Source organism: Balaenoptera acutorostrata, chromosome 9, assembly GCF_949987535.1.
Source record: "Balaenoptera acutorostrata chromosome 9, mBalAcu1.1, whole genome shotgun sequence".
Lineage (NCBI taxonomy): Eukaryota > Metazoa > Chordata > Mammalia > Artiodactyla > Balaenopteridae > Balaenoptera > Balaenoptera acutorostrata.
Window position 1 is genome coordinate 72,847,091 of NC_080072.1, and position 19,434 is coordinate 72,866,524.

Consider the following 19,434-nt stretch of genomic DNA (forward strand, 5'->3'; position numbering starts at 1 on the left):
ATCTGGCAATTGCAAAAGAACTCCAGGAGTGCAGATAAATGGAAAAAGCAGAGGTCTGGGTATCAGGAGACTTTGATTTAAATCTAAGCTCTGCCATTTATCAGCTTTTGGAGCTCTCTGAGCCTTAAATCCCTCATTTGTAAAATGGGAATAATAAGACCTACCTCACATTTTTGACATGAGAATGAAATGAACTAAACAATGTGAAGCACTTAACCTATAGCAAAACTGAGCAAATGCTAGTTTGTTTCTTCCATATAGTTTCACTATTTGGAGGTGGACAGTCTTTCATTAAGGGGGGAAAAAATGCAATTACAAAAACCTTGAATTTACAAGACAGGTATTTTTAGGGCTCTGGCTTTCTTTTCAGAAAGATTAAATTCAGATTATAAACAGGTTAGCTGCAGGATTCACCTTGATAATTCAATTCCAAATCAAGATAGCACAGAACCTTCGCAGCACAACCCTCCAGAGACCAAAAAAACCCTTGATCCACTGGCCTTGACCAAGTCTCAGGTAGCCTTCCGAGGCACTAGCACTGGGATCACTGTGGGCAGAAAGTGCTCATTAGGACAAAGCCTGCTGTGTGTGGGTCCATGTAGCAGGCGAGACAGTCAGACGCGATCTCCACCTCGCTGTGCAGCAGTAACTTCACCAAGGTTCAGGCAACTAAATAAAAATATGGAAAAAAAAAACACGATCAGCAGATATTGAAAAACACAACACAGGGTGAGGGAGGGATGGATTGGGAGTTTGGGATTAGCAGATGCTAACTATTATGTATAGAATGGATCAACAACAAGGTCCTACTGTACAGCACAGGGATCTGTATTCAATATCCTGTGATAAACCATAATGGAGAACAACATGAAAAAGAATATATATATATATATATATATATATATATATATATATATATATATATATATAACTGAATCACCTTACTGTACAGCAGTAATTAATGCAACATTGTATTGATAAATCAACTTTACTTCAATAAATTAAATTAAAGATAAAACAGAACACAAATTATCTTGCAATAAGAAGATGAGGGAGGGGCAAAGAAAGTCCCAATGGTCCATGCTAAGACCCAGGAGGTACATAGTAGGTGACCACCCTCCTCTGATCTGTCTCAAAAGGCTTTATTGAGAAAAATGGAAAGGAGCCAAAAGAACCACGACTTTGGCCATGTTCACTGAACCATCTACTGTCTCCCTAGACTTGCTACCTGGTTCCCCGGCTCCTAATTTTGTCCACCAGTGGTGACTAGATGACCTGTCATTTTAACCACATTACTGTCTGTCTCCTCATGAAGATGCCTCTTCTTGATGCTTTATGCTCCCTGCCCGTTTACCCCAAGAGCTCTGCCTACAATTCCAATGGTGTTTAGACTGTGGTCTCAATTCCTGGTCTCTCCCAGGCCTGTCCCCTCACCTTGCCCAACACAGTGTAAGGCCCCTGTCCCTTGCAACAAATTCTGCTCTTCAAGTCACTGAGTATTTGAGGCCTTTGTCTTTGCTTTATTAATCTGCTCCACATGGACCCAGGGCCCAACAATGAGGGCATCTGTTACAGATCTAATATTAGCAACAGACACAAGTCACGTCATCTTGTATAAAGAAAATAATGAGGGAGAAACATTCGGTCACTAGCAGAGACGTGGCAGCGTTAAGCAAGGGGCTGTGTCAAACGCTGGGGCTGTCTGTCATTCAGGGAGGGCACAAAAGAGGGGAGGGAGAAGATTGGAGAGTGTAAACCGTCCTTTCTTTCCTTCTGTTCTGCTGTCCTAGGGAAATACGACTGCCCTGCACAAGTCCTACCATACCTGGCCCCAGGTCAGGCAGAGAGGTCCCCTGTCCCCCTAGGAGGACATCCAGAGGTCTTAGATGGTGAGTGTCAGAAACAGCCATGCTTAGGCCTCTGGAAGGTGTGCCTTCAGCAGAGGGGCTACCAAACTAACAAGTCACTGGATTAAAGACCCTTGGCCACGTGGCTTAGGGGACGCCGGGTGTCTCCCCTTTTCTAGCAGCTCCAAAGGTCCAGCGAGATCAGTTGGATTAGCCTCCATGGCTTGTGGAATCTCTGCAATCCCAATGGGCTGTTTAGAACAGGGGGCAAGTCTGAGCTCTAGAAATGTTTTATTTGGCTACGAGGACTTGGAAGTGTTTTTTTAACTAGCTGTCAACATTTACATTTTTTTTTTTTCATACAATCCCAAGTTGTTAGCTTCTCTGGAAAATTCAGAAAATGACAACCCCATGACCCTCATTCCCACAAAATAATAGTACACTGGCCCCCAGGAGACTCCTTGGCATTACGATGGGGCATGAGCCTCCCCCCTCACAGCAACAGTCACTTAGATAACCGGCCTGAGCCGGGTGGGAAAGGGAATTTTCTACCAGGGGTCAAGGGTCTCACAGGAAAGGTGAGCAGTGGGCAGGAGTGGATGAAGGAAGGAGATGAACCCCATCTCAAGGAAATACAAACTCCCACCGCCCAAAAGCCAAGCCCCAGGTACACGGGCCTGACAGAGAGACTGCCAGCCAGCCCAGCCTGGACACTGTGACCCACAACCAGAGACACAGAAACATTGGCCAAGAAGCCTGCACAGAGCCTTGTCACGTGTCCATAGTTGGAATGAAGATGGGGAATGCCGAGGGTGGGAGAGAAGAATGTGTTCTCTCCGTGTCCCTCCATCCTTCCACTGGGCCTGACGAGGAAAAAAACAAACCTTCTCACTGGCGCTTGCTGAAGAATCTAAACTCCCATCCACCCCTGCAGCCTGACTCCCCATGGACCAAAAGTTAGATAGGTGGGTGTCAACCATGACTGCACAGCAGTTGTAACATTTGTACTGCAGCCAATGCAGCCGAAATTTTGGGGTGGTGAGGGGATGGGGGGAGGGTCTAGACATCAGTGTGTTTCAAGTGTGATTCCAGTGGGTTGAGGACCAGCGCACTGCAGCGGTGCCTGTCCACCTTGAACATGCCCCTGACTCACCTGGGATCTAGTTTAAAATGCAGATTCTGAGTGGTAGGTCTGCGGCCGAAGTCTGAGCTCCTGAACTCCACCAAAGTCAAAGGCGATGTCCGTGCTGTGGATCCCGGCCTCACTTTGAGTGATAAGAATCTACAGCCTTTTCCAAGAGGCACAGGAAAAGATGTTCAACATCGCTAATTATTAGAGAAATGCAAATCAAAACTGCAGTGAGATATTACATCACACCAGTCAGAAAGGCTATCATCAAAAAATCCACAATTAATAAAGGCTGAAGAGGGTATGAAGGAAAGGGAACTCTCCTACACTGTTGGTGGGAAAGTAAATTGGTATAGCCACTGTGGAGAACAGTATGGAGGTTCCTTAAAAAACTAAAAATAGAGCTACCATATGATCCCACAATCACAGTACTGGGCATATATCCGGAGAAAAACATGGTCTGAAAGGATACATGCACCCCAATGTTCATTGCAACACTGTTTACAATAGCCAAGACATGGAAGCAACGTAAATGTCCATCGACAGGGGAATGGCTAAAGAAGAAGTGGTACATATATACAATGGAATATTACTCAGCCATTAAAAAGAATGAAATAATGCCATTTGCAGCAACATGGATGGACCTAGAGTTTGTCATACTGAGTGAAGTAAGTCAGACAAAGACAAGTATTTTATGATATCGCTTATATGTGGAATCTAAAAAAAATGATACACATGAACATATTTACAAAACAGAAATAGACAGACTTACAGAAAAAACTTACTGTTATTCGCAGGAAGATGGGAAGGGATAGTTAGGGAGTTTGGGATTAACATGTACACACTGCTATATTTAAAATGGATAACCAACAAGGACCTACTGCATAGCACAGGGAACTCTGCTCAATATTACCTAACAACTTAATGGGAAAAGAATTTGAAAAAGAGTAGATACATGTATATGTATAAATGAATCACTTTGCTGTGCACCTGAAACTAACACAACATTGCTGTTCACCTATACTCCAATATAAAATAAAAAGTTAAAAAAAAGGAAGAAGAAAAAGCTATAGCCATTTCCTTTTTCATTCTCCTTTCAAGTACTTTAGCAGGGACAACCCCAGGTCTGTCACCTCTAAGTCTGAAAGTAATAATAGTAATGAATAATATTATTAAAGTAATACAAAATAAGTAATAATAATAACTTCAATAATAGCTAGACTTTGTTGTGTGCTTCTTGTCGAACACTGTGCTGAAATCACACTTTTTTAAACAAAATCTTCAACTAGATGTGAAATAATAGCTTATTTTTACTTCAAGCTGGTTACTACTCTAAGTCTCTTACTTATATTAAGTCAGTTGAGCTTCACAACCATCCTATTGCTGTGAGTACTGTTATTATCATGTCCAGAAGCAGCCCGCTGAGGTCACACGGTTTTATGAGCGCAGCCCTGGTGTTTGGACACAGGGTGTGTGCTGGGCCCCACTGGCTCTCCCAGGAGCAGGGGCCTAGGAGTGCCGAGTCACTTGCCCGTCGCCCTAGCAAAAGGCAGAGCTGGGCTTCCAATCTCCATCTGCCCGACTCTACAGACTGAGCTCTTGGAAAGAAAAGTGAACGATGTATACAAATTGGGAGTCAGGGTTCTTGGCACATTGTAGACACTCATAATATGATAACCACGTTTCCTGTCTCTAGCCTACTTGTTTTTACCTTTCTCCTAGAGTAGCCAGTGTGAACTGTAGACAAGCAGTTACGAGGGTGTCTTTATCCATTTGGGCTGCTATCACAAGGTACCATAAACTGGGGGGATTGAACAACATTTTTTTTTCACGGTTCTGAAGGCCGAAGTCCAAGCCTAGGGTGCCAGCATGGTCAGCTTCTTGGTGAGGGCTCTCTTCCTGCTTTACAGACAGCCACCTTCTTGCTGCATCCTCACATGGTGAAGAGAATAATCATCTCTCTTTTTAGAAGGGCAATAATCTCATTCATGAGGGCTCAACCCTCATGATCTAATGACTTCCCAATGGCCCCACCTGCAAATCCCTAATTGGAGATTAAGGTGTCAACATATGAATTTTAGGAAGACACATTCGGTCCATAGCAAGGGGGGAGAGAGTGGGAAATCGGAATGAAACACAAGAAATGGGATTGAAATGACCCGGCTCCCTAAAAGAGCCAAGGAATGTCAATGTCATGGGCGGAGGAAGGGGGGGATTTGACAATAAGCCACACTCATTCCTAGAGTGAAGCAGCCAGTGGGGGCATTCAAAGCCAGTCCCATCCCCCTGCAGCCCTGGTAAGAAAAGAATACCTGGAACAGCCATCATTCTCCCCAAAATGTGACTTGTGCCCATTTGTCAGGTACGATTGAGAAAAGTGAACAAGAGAGCTGCCATGAGCCCGAGAACAGACTGAAACACGTCTGAGAGCCCCAAGAGGCTTTGGCCCTGAACTTGAGGCTGACTGTTCCCAGTAAAAGATACCTTTCTTCACAGGCTCTAAAACCAGCAGTTTGGGGGAGAGCCTGCCTATGGTTATGGTAGCTGGGAAGAAGCTGTGGCGTGGTGAAACTGCCTAATTGCCTGTCTGTTTCCAAGCAGGTCATAAACTTCATAGTATGTTCCCTTAGCATGTAGTACTAGACTGGCACGGTGAGGGGGCTTAACAATATTTGTTGCGTCAATGAATGAAGATCTCATATCAGAAAAGAGAAACAGAGTTTATTCTCTGGCTCTGTAAGTTATTTCAACCCCCATCTTAGAACTGTATATCTTATTTTAAAAGACATTTAACATGGAAGCAATTATACTATAATAGGAATTATTTATTTATTTTAGGTGTTTCTTATGATGCTAGCTCTTGTTTCATTTCTATTGTTGGTTTCAAGTCATTCACTTAGTCGACAATTTTCATTGAGTCTTCACTAAACAGAGAAAGCCAAGAAAGGTAATTATCAACTGTATTAATCTGGTTCAATCCATGAGCTAAACCATAGGTTAATAAAGTTCTCAGGGTCCTAGACGGTCATGTGTAAGTACAGTCAAGGTGATATACCACAGGAGAGGTGAGGTTAGGTCACCTGGTTACTAAGGAGTTTCTCCGGAAAAAGAAACTTATGCAATAGACCCTTGACATTCCCAGGGAATGGATCCTGAGCTCTTTCTTTGCAAATTCTTAATCCTAGCTCTTTCCTAAAAATTATCCTTATCTGGAGCCAGGATTTCCCGCGCATAGCCTCAAATTCTAAATCTATAGCCCGTTCAACTCTGACACCTGATCTCTCACCTGGTAGCCGTTTTTCCAGAGAATTTCTCCTGAAGTCTCCTGAGGAGCTTCGTTCACTGCTCTCCACATTATTTGAATATGGGCCTCAGCACAATTCCAAAATATTGACTGCATTGATTTGGAGTTGCTCATAAGTAGCTGGGATGGCTGTTGTCAATTTAATGAATGCCAGTGATCTGCTGGGTCTGTTAAAGTCCCACCTAATTCAATACGAGTCAGAAACGTGACATGTCAGCTGATACAGCAGGAAACCAGAACCTACAGACCTTCTGCTCTCAGGATTTGCCTCTGGGAGGAAAGATAGAGCCATTTCCAGGGATGGCTGTGAATTATCAGTGCTTTCAAAGACTCTGTGGCCCCCAAATTCCTCCATCCCCAGCTCACCTAAAACACCAATGGCCCCGATCACTCAGTGGGAGGAGTTTGCATTAACTGAGTTATGACATACTGTGCCTTCCCCCCGCCTCAGCTCCCGCCGCCTCTGTCCTGCTCTCCAGCCACGTTGCTAATCTGTGAGCACCTTAAGGCTGCCCCCACCGCAGGTATTTGCATGTGTTGTCCCTCTGCCTAGAATGATGCTCTCACTCCCTTGTCCACAGGGCACACTCGAAGACCACACTCCCAAGAGACCACCCTCTCCGACATAGCAGTCTTGTCACTCTCTAACCCCTTACTCTGCTTTATTTTTTCTCCTAGCCCTTATGACTGCTTGACTTGTTATGTGTCTCTTTATAATGGGAATATAAGATCCAGGAGAACTGAAACTTTGCCTTTTTCACTGTTGTGCCCCAATTCCACAAACAGTGCCTGGTACACGGTAAGTGCTTAGTAAACACGTGCTGAATGAATGAATGAATAAGTGAGTGAGTGAACGGGCCCTGAAATATATAGGCACCATGTGAATCTTTTGAGAAGAGGCTCTCTGAGAGATGGGACAGAGAAAAGCTGCTCTCTGAAGTCTACAGGCCTAGACGTAGCTCTGTGTTAGGTAGAGGGGCCTGAACATTTAGGGCACGAGGATACTGGATGCCAGGATCCTAGAAAAATCCAGAAACCTGGCCACACAAATGTTGCATTTTCATAGAGTGGCACCTCCATCATGTTACCCATGTCCAACAGGGCTCAGTTGTGCCCTTCCTCTGTCCTCCCTGAAATTGCTTATCCCCCTAACACCCACCACTTGCTGAGGAACCGTGAGAAGGGTCTCATTATTACCCTGTAATCACTGCAGGTCAATGACAAGGAGCTTGTGAGGCATTTCAGTTTGAGAGGCTGGTGAGCAGAGCGGGATGGGCAAGGGCTGTTCCTCACCAGGATCTGTTCAACTCAGCTCAGCGTCCATTCCACTTATCTCGGTAGCCAATTCCTAGCATCTGTTTGTGGTTTCCTATTTAAAGTGATGAAAGGTAACACAAACATTGGGGGAAAAAGCAACTTCAAAACCCATATATGGGGCTTCCCTGGTGGCGCAGTAGTTGAGAGTCTGCCTGCCAATGCAGGGGACACGGGTTCGGGCCCTGGTCCGGGAAGATCCCACTGCCGTGGAGCAACTGAGCCCATGCGCCACGGCTACTGAGCCAGCGCTCTACAGCCCGCGAGCCACAGCTACTGAGCCTGCGTGCTGCAACTACTGAAGCCTGCACGCCTAGAGCCCATGCTCTGCAACAAGAGAAGCCACTGCAATGAGAGGCCCGCACACCACAACGAAGAGTAGCCCCCCGATCGCCACAACTAGAGAAAGTCCACGTGCAGCAACGAAGACCCAATGCAGCCAAAAATAAAATAAAGTAATAAATAAATTTATTAAAAAAAACAAAAAAAAAACAAACCCATATATGGTCACCATCTAACGACATAAATATCATGGTGAAGTTATTTCTAAATATCTGGAAAGGAGTCCTTACTCACACGGAAACTGAATTGGTGTAATGGTTAATCTCTTTGAATAATTCATTGTGGCCAGGTAGTCAGACAAATCCATAACTGATGCTTTTTATAAATCTTAGAGGAGTCCCAAGACCCGAACTCCAACCTCTACAAGTTACGTTTAAATACAGGTTCTAATGTTCATCTTACAACTTTGGGTCCTAAGTAATAGTGATAATAGGTAATATTTAGTTAGCACAAATTATGTTTGCCCGGATCTGAACTTGTTATGTGCAAACTCTCTCAGAGGTGCAATGTGGGTAAGAGCTCATTTTGCCTAAACTGGCAAGTGGAGAGCCATCGAAACCTGATTTGTTGAAGGACTACTAAACAAGTTGGTGTAGGAGTCTGAATAGGCTGGGTCCTCTGGCTCTTGACTGATTGTGAAATCTTTACCTTGCCTTTGTAACACTGTAACAAGGAGAAATACCCCAAGGAGTGGAATTTGCAAATGGGTATGTGTGACCTTTTGTGCAAACATGAGGTAGATCAGGAGCAAAAAAAAAAAAAAAAAGATCAGTTTTCTACCGGTAAGAATAATTGGCAGTTTCTTACAAAACTAAATATAGTCTCACCATACAATCCAGAGATTGCACTCTTTGGTATTTACTCAGATGAGCTGAAAACTTACATCCACACCAAAACCTGCACACAAATGTTTATAGTAGTTTTATTCATAATTGCAGAAAAACTTGGAAGCATCCAAGATGTCCTTCAGCAGGTGAGTGGATAAATAAAGGGTGGTACACCATACAATGGAAAATTATTCAGCAACAGAAGGAAATGAGCTATAAAACCACTAAACGTGGAGGAAAGTTAAAGGCATATTATTACGTGAAAGAAGTCATTTGGAAAAACAAAACTATGGAAGCAGTAAAATGATCAGGGGTTGTCGAGGGAGGGGGGAAGGGGAGATGAATAGGCAGAGCACAGAGGAGTTTTAGGCAATGAAACTATTCTGTATGGTATTATAAGTGTAGATACACGTCATTATACATTGGTCAAATCCATAGACTGTACAACACCAAGAGTGAACCATAAATTAAATTACGGACTCTGGGTGATAATGAGGTGTCAGGGCAGGTTCATCGATTGTAACAAATGTTCCTTTCTGCTGTGGATGATGGTGGAGGAGCCTGGGAAGGAGTATGTGGGAATCCTCTGTATTTTCCACTTAATTTTGTTGTGAACTACTCTGAAAAAATAAAGTCTATTAATTAAAGAAAAGTAACGTGTAAGCCTGGGGGGTGGTGAGGAAAACAACAGAAGAACTGAGCATCAGAGAAAGAATATGAGCGGATGTCCTTGGCCTTGGGCTGGCCCTAGAGGCCAGGAGAGTGTATGAATGCACATCAAATTAACTGAGCACCTCCTACATGCCTGTCACATTTACATCCCCAGTATCTTCACAAAACTCTCGCACTGTAATTCTGGCTCAGAGAAAATCAATGATTTTTTTGCTGAAGGTCCCACGACTAGAAAGTAGCAAAGCGCAGGTTTGAATGCCATTTCTGCTGACTCTAAGTCCAGTTCTCCCCTCTAAGTAACTGTCGGAAAGGTCAAAGCAGTGACTGCGGAAAAGTTTGCTTTACGAAAGACAACATGCTTCAGATTCAACTTTGCACCTATGCATACAGAGTGGGTGCATGGATGGACTGAGTTTGTGGATGGAGGGAAAACACAAAACCACATCAACAGCATCACATTTATTTACTTCACCATTAAAAGAAAAAGAAGAGGCTGCAGGGGAGGCGATAGGGAAGGAGTACTGAATAGAGAATCATTATTACTATCCAGAGTAATAGCCTTTCTGGAATTTCCCATACCAAGGACAAAATTTCATAATGGGCAGAGTCAGGTTCTCCTGGGAGTCACCCTCTCTGCCATGATGAGGAAGGAAAGCTTCTGCAGCTCTGGAGAGAGGCCAGGGAAGGTGGCCTCACAGTCTGGTGACAATGCAGACCTCCCCAAGTCTCCTTTCTTCTCTGCAGTGCATGCCAGAGACAAAGCTCATCTTCCTCACCTCTTCATGGCCACACTCATCTTATTCTTCCATCTCCAAGCCTGCTCCAAGAAAACAATGTCTTCATTCCATATTGCTTCAGGAAAACAGGAGGCAACACACACACACACACACACACACACACACACAACACACACACACAGTTTCAGTACCTTATAAATCTCTGGTCTTAATGCTACTATTCTACCCTCCAACTCCCTTCCCAGCTGGTAATTATAGGTCCCCTTTAGAGCCCCCACCCAGCCACCGACTTTTAATCTCCTAAGGGTGCTCACCTGAAATCTCCCTTATTCTGACCCAGATTTTTCCAAAAGTCATGCAGAGCCCTATTCCCAGGCCACTTTGCCATAATCGGTCCAGCGCGGGGAGGCGAAATTGATGGCTTCCGCGCAGTTGAAGCCATGGTTGAAGCCAGAGTGGTAGCCATAGGGAAAGGTCACCATGAACTCTCCAGCCTCCTGAGTGACCCGATCGAAGGGGATGCCGTTGTCCTTGAGGACCGTGGGCGAGATGAGAGCCACCTTGTGCCGCAGGAAGGCCTCACAGCCCCGCACGCTGCCCGGGAAAAGCTCCCTGGCCAGGCGTTCCAGGCGCCGGCCGTGCTCCAGGGGCACCGCGTACCACGTCTTGGGCTCCCCGAAGTGCAGGTAGTTGATGCTGTAAAGGTCCATGTCCTCCGTGTGCCAGGCGAAGGCGGTCTTCCACATGCCGAAGTACAGGTACGGGGTGTTGACGCCTTCGATGACCACTCCGCACTCCTGCTCCAGCAGGTCCTGAATGGTTCCCAGGTGTCCAAGGTTCCACTGCTCCGTGTTTTGATCGAATAAGGAGCCACTCACGTCCGCACCATATACTGGTGAATCATAGAGGCGTGTTTTCCAATATTTTCGCTCCAGGTCCTTAAAATCAAAGTGTGCTGGAGTCCGATATTTTTCACTCTTTGCTAAGTGGTGGTATTCACCCACGGTCATGGCTTTTTTCTTTTTGTGGTATTGAGTAAACACACCTGCCTGCCCAGAAGTCACCTGCTGGAGGGGAGTGGCTATTAAGATGTCATCGACATCATTGTACGTCTGTCCGGCTTTCCATCCTTTCGGTCGAATTACCTTGGCTAGGCCAGCTCAGTGTGCACCTTGCGACGCCATGTAAACAATATATTTGTTGAAATCTTCAAATTCTTCCACGGTTGGGTGGAAGATCATAATCTTCCAACTTGGGTTCTGGCTACCAAAGTGCTTAGACTGCATGGCGGCAATAGAATAAGCAACGGACTCCCAGCTTCTTAGGTATGCTTTGGATACCTGAGAATGCTGGGGAGTAACCCCTTCCCTATACTTTCTTTATTTTTAAAGAAGTTTAGATATATCTGAGAGGCAGGAACTCAGACTTGAACTTTTAAACAAACGAGGTGGTATCTTCTCCAGGCTTGTCAATCCACCAGAAGGACTCCGCTCTTGTCAGCATTTTGGAGCCAAAGGTAATAGAGTATTTCATAGAGGAGAGGGCTCTCTGAGCCAAGTCCTGCCTCAGCCTGCAGCTCTGTGAGTTTCCTCTGTTAGGGATATAAGTGCCTGAGGCCTCTCCAGTTTCCCAGGCTTGAGTGCATGGGTGGCTTCTCACCTCACTGTAGCAGAAAGTCTCTTCATGGAAGTTTCCAAGCCAAACCTACAGAAAGTACAAAATATTGAAAATAAGTGGATGACAAAACAAAGTGATTTAACATCAAGTTAAAGAAAATTGTATAGCAATCTTAATTTCAAAGTTTGAATTTAAGGGCAAAAAGTACACTCTTTTGGTAGGCATGTAAACTGGTGCAGCTATGGTGCATACTATGGAAAACAGTATGGCAGTTCCTCAAAAATTTTAAATATAAGCAACATATGATGCTGCAGTCTCACTTCTGGGTATATATCCAAAGGAAATAAAAACAGAATATCAAGGAGATATCTGTCCTCCCTCATTCTCTGAGGTATTATTCACAATGGATAATATATGGAAACAACGAACATGTCCAGCGATGCTTGAATGGTTACAGAAGATGTGGTATATATATACAATGGAATAATACTCAGCCATAAAAACAATGAAATTTTGCCCTTTGCAACAACATGGATGGTCTTGGAGGGTACTATGCCCAGTGAAATAAGACAGAGAAAGACAAATATGGCATGGCATCACTTATATGTGGAATCTTAAAAAAAAAAAAAAAAGTAAAACTTACAGAACCACAGTAGAAAAGTGGTTGCAGGGGAGGGCAGGGAAAGGAGGGTAAAAGGGTACACAGTGAAGAAAGTCTCAGGAGCTAATGTTAACCATGGTGATTATAGTTGATAACACTGTGATATATAGTTGAAATTTTCTAGAAGGGTAGGATTTAAATGTTCTTACCAAAAAAAGTAAATCTATGAAGTAACTGTTTTAATTAACTAGATGGGGGGAATCCTTTCACAATATATATCAAATCACTACAAAGTTCACTGAATATTTTACAATTTTCTAAGTCAATTATACAGCAATAAAGCTGAAATGTAAAAATAAAAAATTAGGGCAAATCATAAGACAGAAAAAGAGGACTATCTAACTGAAGTGTAAGGACATTAAGCAAGCTTGAAAATAAAGGAGTTAAGCACTCAACTCAAGAAATTGGATGGCTTAACCCAAAAGATAAATTAGTGAAAGGAAAACAATGATATAAGCTGAAACAATTACAAAAGAAAACATAACACCCAATAGAAATGATGACTGAAACCAAAATGCAATTTGTAGACCACTAAAAGTGTAAAAACATAAGCATAAGAGAAAAGAGAGAAAAGGACAAGCAAATCACATTATAATAAAATAAGGGAACACAGATAAAAATCTACCATTATAGAAAGAGTGCCTATGTAAACAAAAGCAGGAAAAAAGTACAGAACACAAATGTACACATCCTTAACAAGCATTATCCTTAATGTGTAAATACTTGAAACATTCTAATTAAAATCTAATCATTACTTTTCATTGATAGACAAATTATTAGAAATATAGCGTTCACTCAGAATACGAGAAAATATTTGCAAATGAGGCAACTGACAAAGGATTAATCTCCAAAATTTACAAGCAGCTCATGCAGCTCAACATTAAAAAAACAAACAACCCAATCCAAAAATGGGCAGAAGACCTAAATAGACATTTCTCCAAAGAAGATATACAGATTGCCAACAGACACAGGAAAGAATGCTCAACATCGTTAATCATTAGAGAAATGCAAATCAAAACTACAATGAGATATCATCTCACACCGGTCAGAATGGCCATCATCAAAAAATCTACAAGCAATAAATGCTGGAGAGGGTGTGGAGAAAAGGGAACCCTCTTGCAATGTTGGTGAGAATGTAAATTGATACAGCCATTATGGAGTACTGTATGGAGGTTCCTTAAAAAACTAAAAATAGAACTACCATACGACCCAGCAATCCCACTACTGGGCATATACCCTGAGAAAACCATAATTCAAAACGAGTCATGTACCAAAATGTTCATTGCAGCTCTATTTACAATAGCCAGGACATGGAAGCAACCAAAGTGTCCATCAACAGATGAATGGATAAAGAAGATGTGGCACATATATACAATGGAATATTACTCAGCCATAAAAAGGAATGAAATTGAGTTATTTGTAGTGAGGTGGATGGACCTAGAGACTGTCATACTGAGTGAAGTAAGTCAGAAAGAGAAAAACAACTACCGTATGCTAACACATATATATGGAATCTAAAAAAAAAAAAAAATGGTCATGAAGAACCTAGGGGCAAGATGGGAATAAAGATGCAGACCTACTAGAGAATGGACTTGAGGATATGGGGAGGGGGAAGGGGGGGCTGGGACAAGGTGAGAGAGTGGCATGGACATATATACACTACCAAACATAAAATAGATAGCTAGTGGGCAGCAGCTGCATAGCACAGGGAGATCAGCTCAGAGCTTTGTGACCACCTAGAGGGGTGGGATAGGGAGGGTGGGAGGGAGGGAGATGCAAGAGGGAATAGATATGGGGACATATGTATATGTATAACTGATTCACTTTGTTATAAAGCAGAAACTAACACACCATTGTAAAGCAATTATACTCCAATAAAAAAAAAAGGAAATCTGTATCTGTATTCTATAAGGAATTTTAATTTCAATTCTGTCTGCTCTTATAATCTGTGCATTATGAATTATTTTTCTGAATGGATACACATCTGTGTATTTTCTTCCCCATCATGTAAAATGATAAAAATAATTTACAAGTGGAAAAATGTAACATGAACTACCAAAGTGACCCAGAAGGCACATATGATAGTGATGAGTAACTATAATAAAGAGAATATATCTTCAAAAAAAAAAAAAAGAGTAAAAAGGTTTTAATTCATTTAATAACAGAAATACATGGCCCCAGTGAAGAAATCTAAAAATGATATGCATGCAATGCTTGTACTTTAAATGCATAAATAAATGAGAATTTTACCAGGGAAAAAATGTTGCTTTCTGATATAAAATGTCATCCTTTTCACCTTTATGCTTTAAAGGAAAAAAAAAAAAGGCCAAAGCTACAGTAATCATGACAACATGGTACTGGCACAAAAACAGAAACATAGATCAATGGAACAAGATAGAAAGCCCAGAGATAAACCCACGCACCTATGGTCAACTAATCTATGACAAAGGAGGCAAAGATATACAATGGAGAAAAGACAGTCTCTTCAGTAAGTGGTTCTGGGAAAACTGGACAGCTACATGTAAAAGAATGAAATTAGAATACTCCCTAACACCATACACAAAAATAAACTCAAAATGGATTAGAGACCTAACTGTAAGAGTGGACACTATAAAACTCTTAGAGGAAAACATAGGAAGAACACTCTTTGACATAAATCACAGCAAAATCTTTTTTGATCCACCTCCTAGAGTAATGGAAATAAAAACAAAAATAAACAAATGGGACCTAATGAAACTTCAAAGCTTTTGCACAGCAAAGGAAACCATAAACAAGACGAAAAGACAACCCTCAGAATGGGAGAAAATATTTGCAAACGAATCAACGGACAAAGGATTAATCTCCAAAATATATAAACAGCTCATTCAGCTCAATATTAAAGAAAAAAACACCCCAATCCAAAAATGGGCAGAAGACCTAAATAGACATTTCTCCAAAGAAGACCTACAGATGGCCACGTAGCACATGAAAAGATGCTCAACATCACTAATTATTAGAGAAATGCAAATCAAAACTACAATGAGGTATCACCTCACACCAGTTAGAATGGGCATCATCAGAAAATCTACAAACGACAAATGCTGGAGAGGGTGTGGAGAAAAGGGAACCCTCTTGCACTGTTGGTGGGAATGTAAATTGATACAGCCACTATGGAGAACAATATGGAGGTTCCTTAAAAAACTAAAAATAGAATTACCATATGACCCAGCAATCCCACTACTGGGCATATACTCAGAGAAAACCATAATTCAAAAAGACACAAGAACCCGAATGTTCATTGCAGCACTATTTACATTAGCCAGGTCATGGAAGCAACCTAAATGCCCATCAACAGACGAATGGATAAAGAAGTAGTGGTACATATATACAATGGAATATTACTCAGCCATAAAAAGGAACGAAATTGAGTCATTTGTTGAGACGTGGATGGATCTAGAGACTGTCATACAGAGTGAAGTAAGTCAGAAAGAGAAAAACAAATATCGTATATTAACGCATGTATGTGGAACCTAGAGAAATGGTACAGATGAGCCGGTTTGCAGGGCAGAAGTTGAGACACAGATGTAGAGAACAAACATATGGACACCAAGGGGGGAAAACTGCAGTGGGGTGGGGATGGTGGTGTGCTGAATTGGGCGATTGGGATTGACATGTATACACTGATGTGTGTAAAATTGATGACTAATAAGAACCTGCAGTATAAAAAAACAAACGAACAAAACAACTAATACTAAACTTTTATTGGGTTATTTGTATGGAAATATGTTAACATAAATGTTTCAGACATTACATGAAATTTCTAAAAATCTTATATCTTCTGGTATAATGTTATAAGTCATAATCCTAGTTATTTAAAATGTATATCTCAGAAATAACTAATTTTCTTGTCAACTACATTATTATGAACTTTCATCAAATCTTTAACCGTGGTCATTTTTAAGTCTTTTGTCATTTACAGACAGTTCTGGGTGTACTCTGATGCTTTTGCAAATATGTTCCTATAAAAGGGTTTCATCTTCAAGAAATTCATGGAAAAGACTCTGACAAGTACAGGTTTCTGGTAACTGACTGTACTGCTGAACTGAATGAATAAGCATTTTCAGAACTCTAATGAAAAACTGATGAACTCATAAAAGTGCTAACAAAAGATCAAGATGAAAAAAAAAATTAATTACATGGGACTGAGTGAACTGATGAGGATAAGTATAATTTTTGTGACTTTCTGTTTGAATTAAAAAAAAAATCCTACAAGGACTCAGAGGCAAAGAATATACAAATCAATTTTCACTGCAAAGTAAAGGAGCTGCTACAGTGGAGGATTACTGGACTGAATGTCAATATTATGACATAGTATGAGTGTGTTTCGTGTTTGGTAATTGCAATCATTGTTGCTTTTGTTGTGGTCATCCATGTACAATGCTTGATGTCAGTCTATTTATCTCTTGTAAAAATAAAATACAGTGTGTGTGTGTGTGTGTGAAAAAAAAAAAAAAAAGAAGTGAAATCTGGGAATCTGAGAGCAGCTCATCCAGGACATCTCAGTAAATGCTGAATCCCAAATGCGATGAGTTGTGTGGGGCTGCTTGTGTTCACTGGAACAGCCGATTTAGACTCTAGCAAAGGGCAGGGTGGGTCAGAGAGGAGAGCGGAGGGTTTCTTTTCTGTAACTAGAGGACTCGATGGATCAAAGGATCCCAGGCCATTAAAATCCTACCTTGATGTAGTTTGTTCATTGATCCACAGGCTTATGGAGGATTCCCTCCATGTGGATTTTTGTGGATTTGGGGAGAGATTTCCCCTGCCAAGGCCCACTGGCTACCTTTTCCAGAACTGGCGATCACAATTTGCCCATCTCCCTTGGTAAAGAAGGACCACCTGGGTCTGCTTGTCTAAGCAGGATTTCCCCCCTGCTCCACATACACACACTGCCTCCCCCCTTCCTGCTTCGTATCAGGGCCTGGGCAGACTGGCCCTGAGGAGGGGGAAGAGGGCCCCTCCCGATCTCCCCTCCGCATTTTCCTGGGCCGTGGCTTCCATGTCCCACGTTGTCCCACCCTCCAATCATGTGTACAAGTTGTCATCAAGAGAATAAGTAAAAATGAAAGTATGTAGGCTCATATTTTCGAACTGTCACCTTTGTTCCCTCATGTCCCCCATCTTCTAGTGTCTTCCGTCGTCCCTGGCTCGTCCAGCCTCTCATCGTGGCAGCAACCAGACCAGTCTTGTTCTCTGCCTTACGGATGTATTAGCAGAAAACAGAGACAAAGGAGCAGATTCTGGTGTCTGAGTTGTAAATGCCTAGCCCCTGAGAGGAAACAAAATAACTCCAGTGGATCCTCTCTGTTTGAGGTGGTGACTGATGAGTCCAAGCCCCCCCAGACCACACAAAGGTCCCCTGGGCTGAGGTGGGTTGGGAGGTGTGGTAGATGCCGGAAGACCTGCTCACAGCCCAACATTCGCAGAGAGCTGCCCTCAGAGGGGCCCACAGATGACAACAAGATGCAGATGTAAAGGTACATGTGCTTCTGTTCACAATCACCAAAATGTGAAAACAGCCCAAGTGCTCATAAACAGCTGAATGGATACACAAAATGCGGACTATCAACACAATGGAATATTATTTGGCCATAAAGATGAATTAAGTACTAAATACCTGCTACAACATGGATGAACTTTAGAAACATTGTGCTGAGCGAAAGCCAAACACAAAGACCACACATTGTATGATTGCATCTAAGTGAAATGTCCAGAATAGGCAAATTCACAGGAACAGAAAGTAGATTATTGGTTGCCAGGGGCTGGGGGGAATAGGGAGTGACTGCTAATGGGTGTGGGTTTCCTTTTGGGATGATGAAAATGTTCTGGAACTAGAGAATGTTGATGGTTGCACAACGCTGTGAACGTATTAAATGCTACTGAATTGTAAAAAAACAAAAAAACAAAAAAACTCAAAAGGATATCCCAATGTATAGTTCCCTCTCTCTCTCTCTCTCTCTCTCTCTCTCTCTCTATGCATAAATAGTGTCATTTTTTAAAACTTCTGGTAGGAAAATAACTCTTTTGCTCATAAGCACAAATTACAGAAATAAAGTGACCTACCTTCTACCAACAAAATCCTGATTCCAGTTGGAGATATTCAAGGACCCAGAGAGAGAGACAGTGTTCTCTGGGCAGCTGGCCTCCAAATGCAGACCCATATCCTGATGGCTCTGGCTTTCTACCGGGGCAAAGGTATAATTTGATCAGCACCAATCATGGGTAATTGCTCTGCTTGGTCAGCCCACTTTGTCTGAGCCCTTTTGATTTTTTAAACCAACCTTACAGCGAGCTAAGAGGTTGAAAATAAAAGGAGTGGGAAAGTCAAACCAAGCAAATATTAAACAAAAGAAACCTGGTCTAGCAGCAATTAATATCGAATGTATTTATAAGGTAAAAGAAGGACAGCTTATAGTTATCAAAAAGAAAATCTCACGGGAAAGATTACAGTGATGCACTTTACGCACCTAGACACACAGCACTGAGATATAGAACACAAAGACTGAGAATTATAAGGTAAAACTGACATATTTGCAATCATGGTGGGAGGTTTGTTTTTTCAAACACTGTTCTCCCAGAAACTGATAGACATGGAGAGAAGAAAATTAATAATGTTATAAAAGTTTAAACAATAAATTTAACAAGTTTGATTATATTACCTGCAGCAACCACATAGCAAAATGTTTTTCAACACATATAAAACATTTACAAAAATTTACCACTGTAAGACCACATAATAAATCTCAATAAAAATTCCATAGAATCAACATATTGAGTACCATCTTGATCAATCTTTTATTTCAATCATGAAATTAAAATTGAAAGTCAATAATCAAAAAACTAAACACAACCATATTTATTTAAAAATGAATATCCACATAACATATACAACAATATCCATATAAGAGCTAAAAATCTATTGATTTTTAGTTGTACGCAAGTAGTTAG

General features: G+C 41.8%; 1 protein-coding gene across 1 annotated transcript; it reads right to left on the reverse strand.

Annotated features, from left to right (window-relative positions):
* Nucleotides 1–10,537: 10,537 nt before the first annotated feature.
* Nucleotides 10,538–11,461, reverse strand: LOC130708883 (lysine-specific demethylase 4D-like). Its single transcript, XM_057553278.1, is given in 1 exon segment — nucleotides 10,538–11,461. A coding segment is annotated over 1 exon segment (921 nt). The 5' UTR covers nucleotides 11,459–11,461.
* Nucleotides 11,462–19,434: the final 7,973 nt, after the last annotated feature.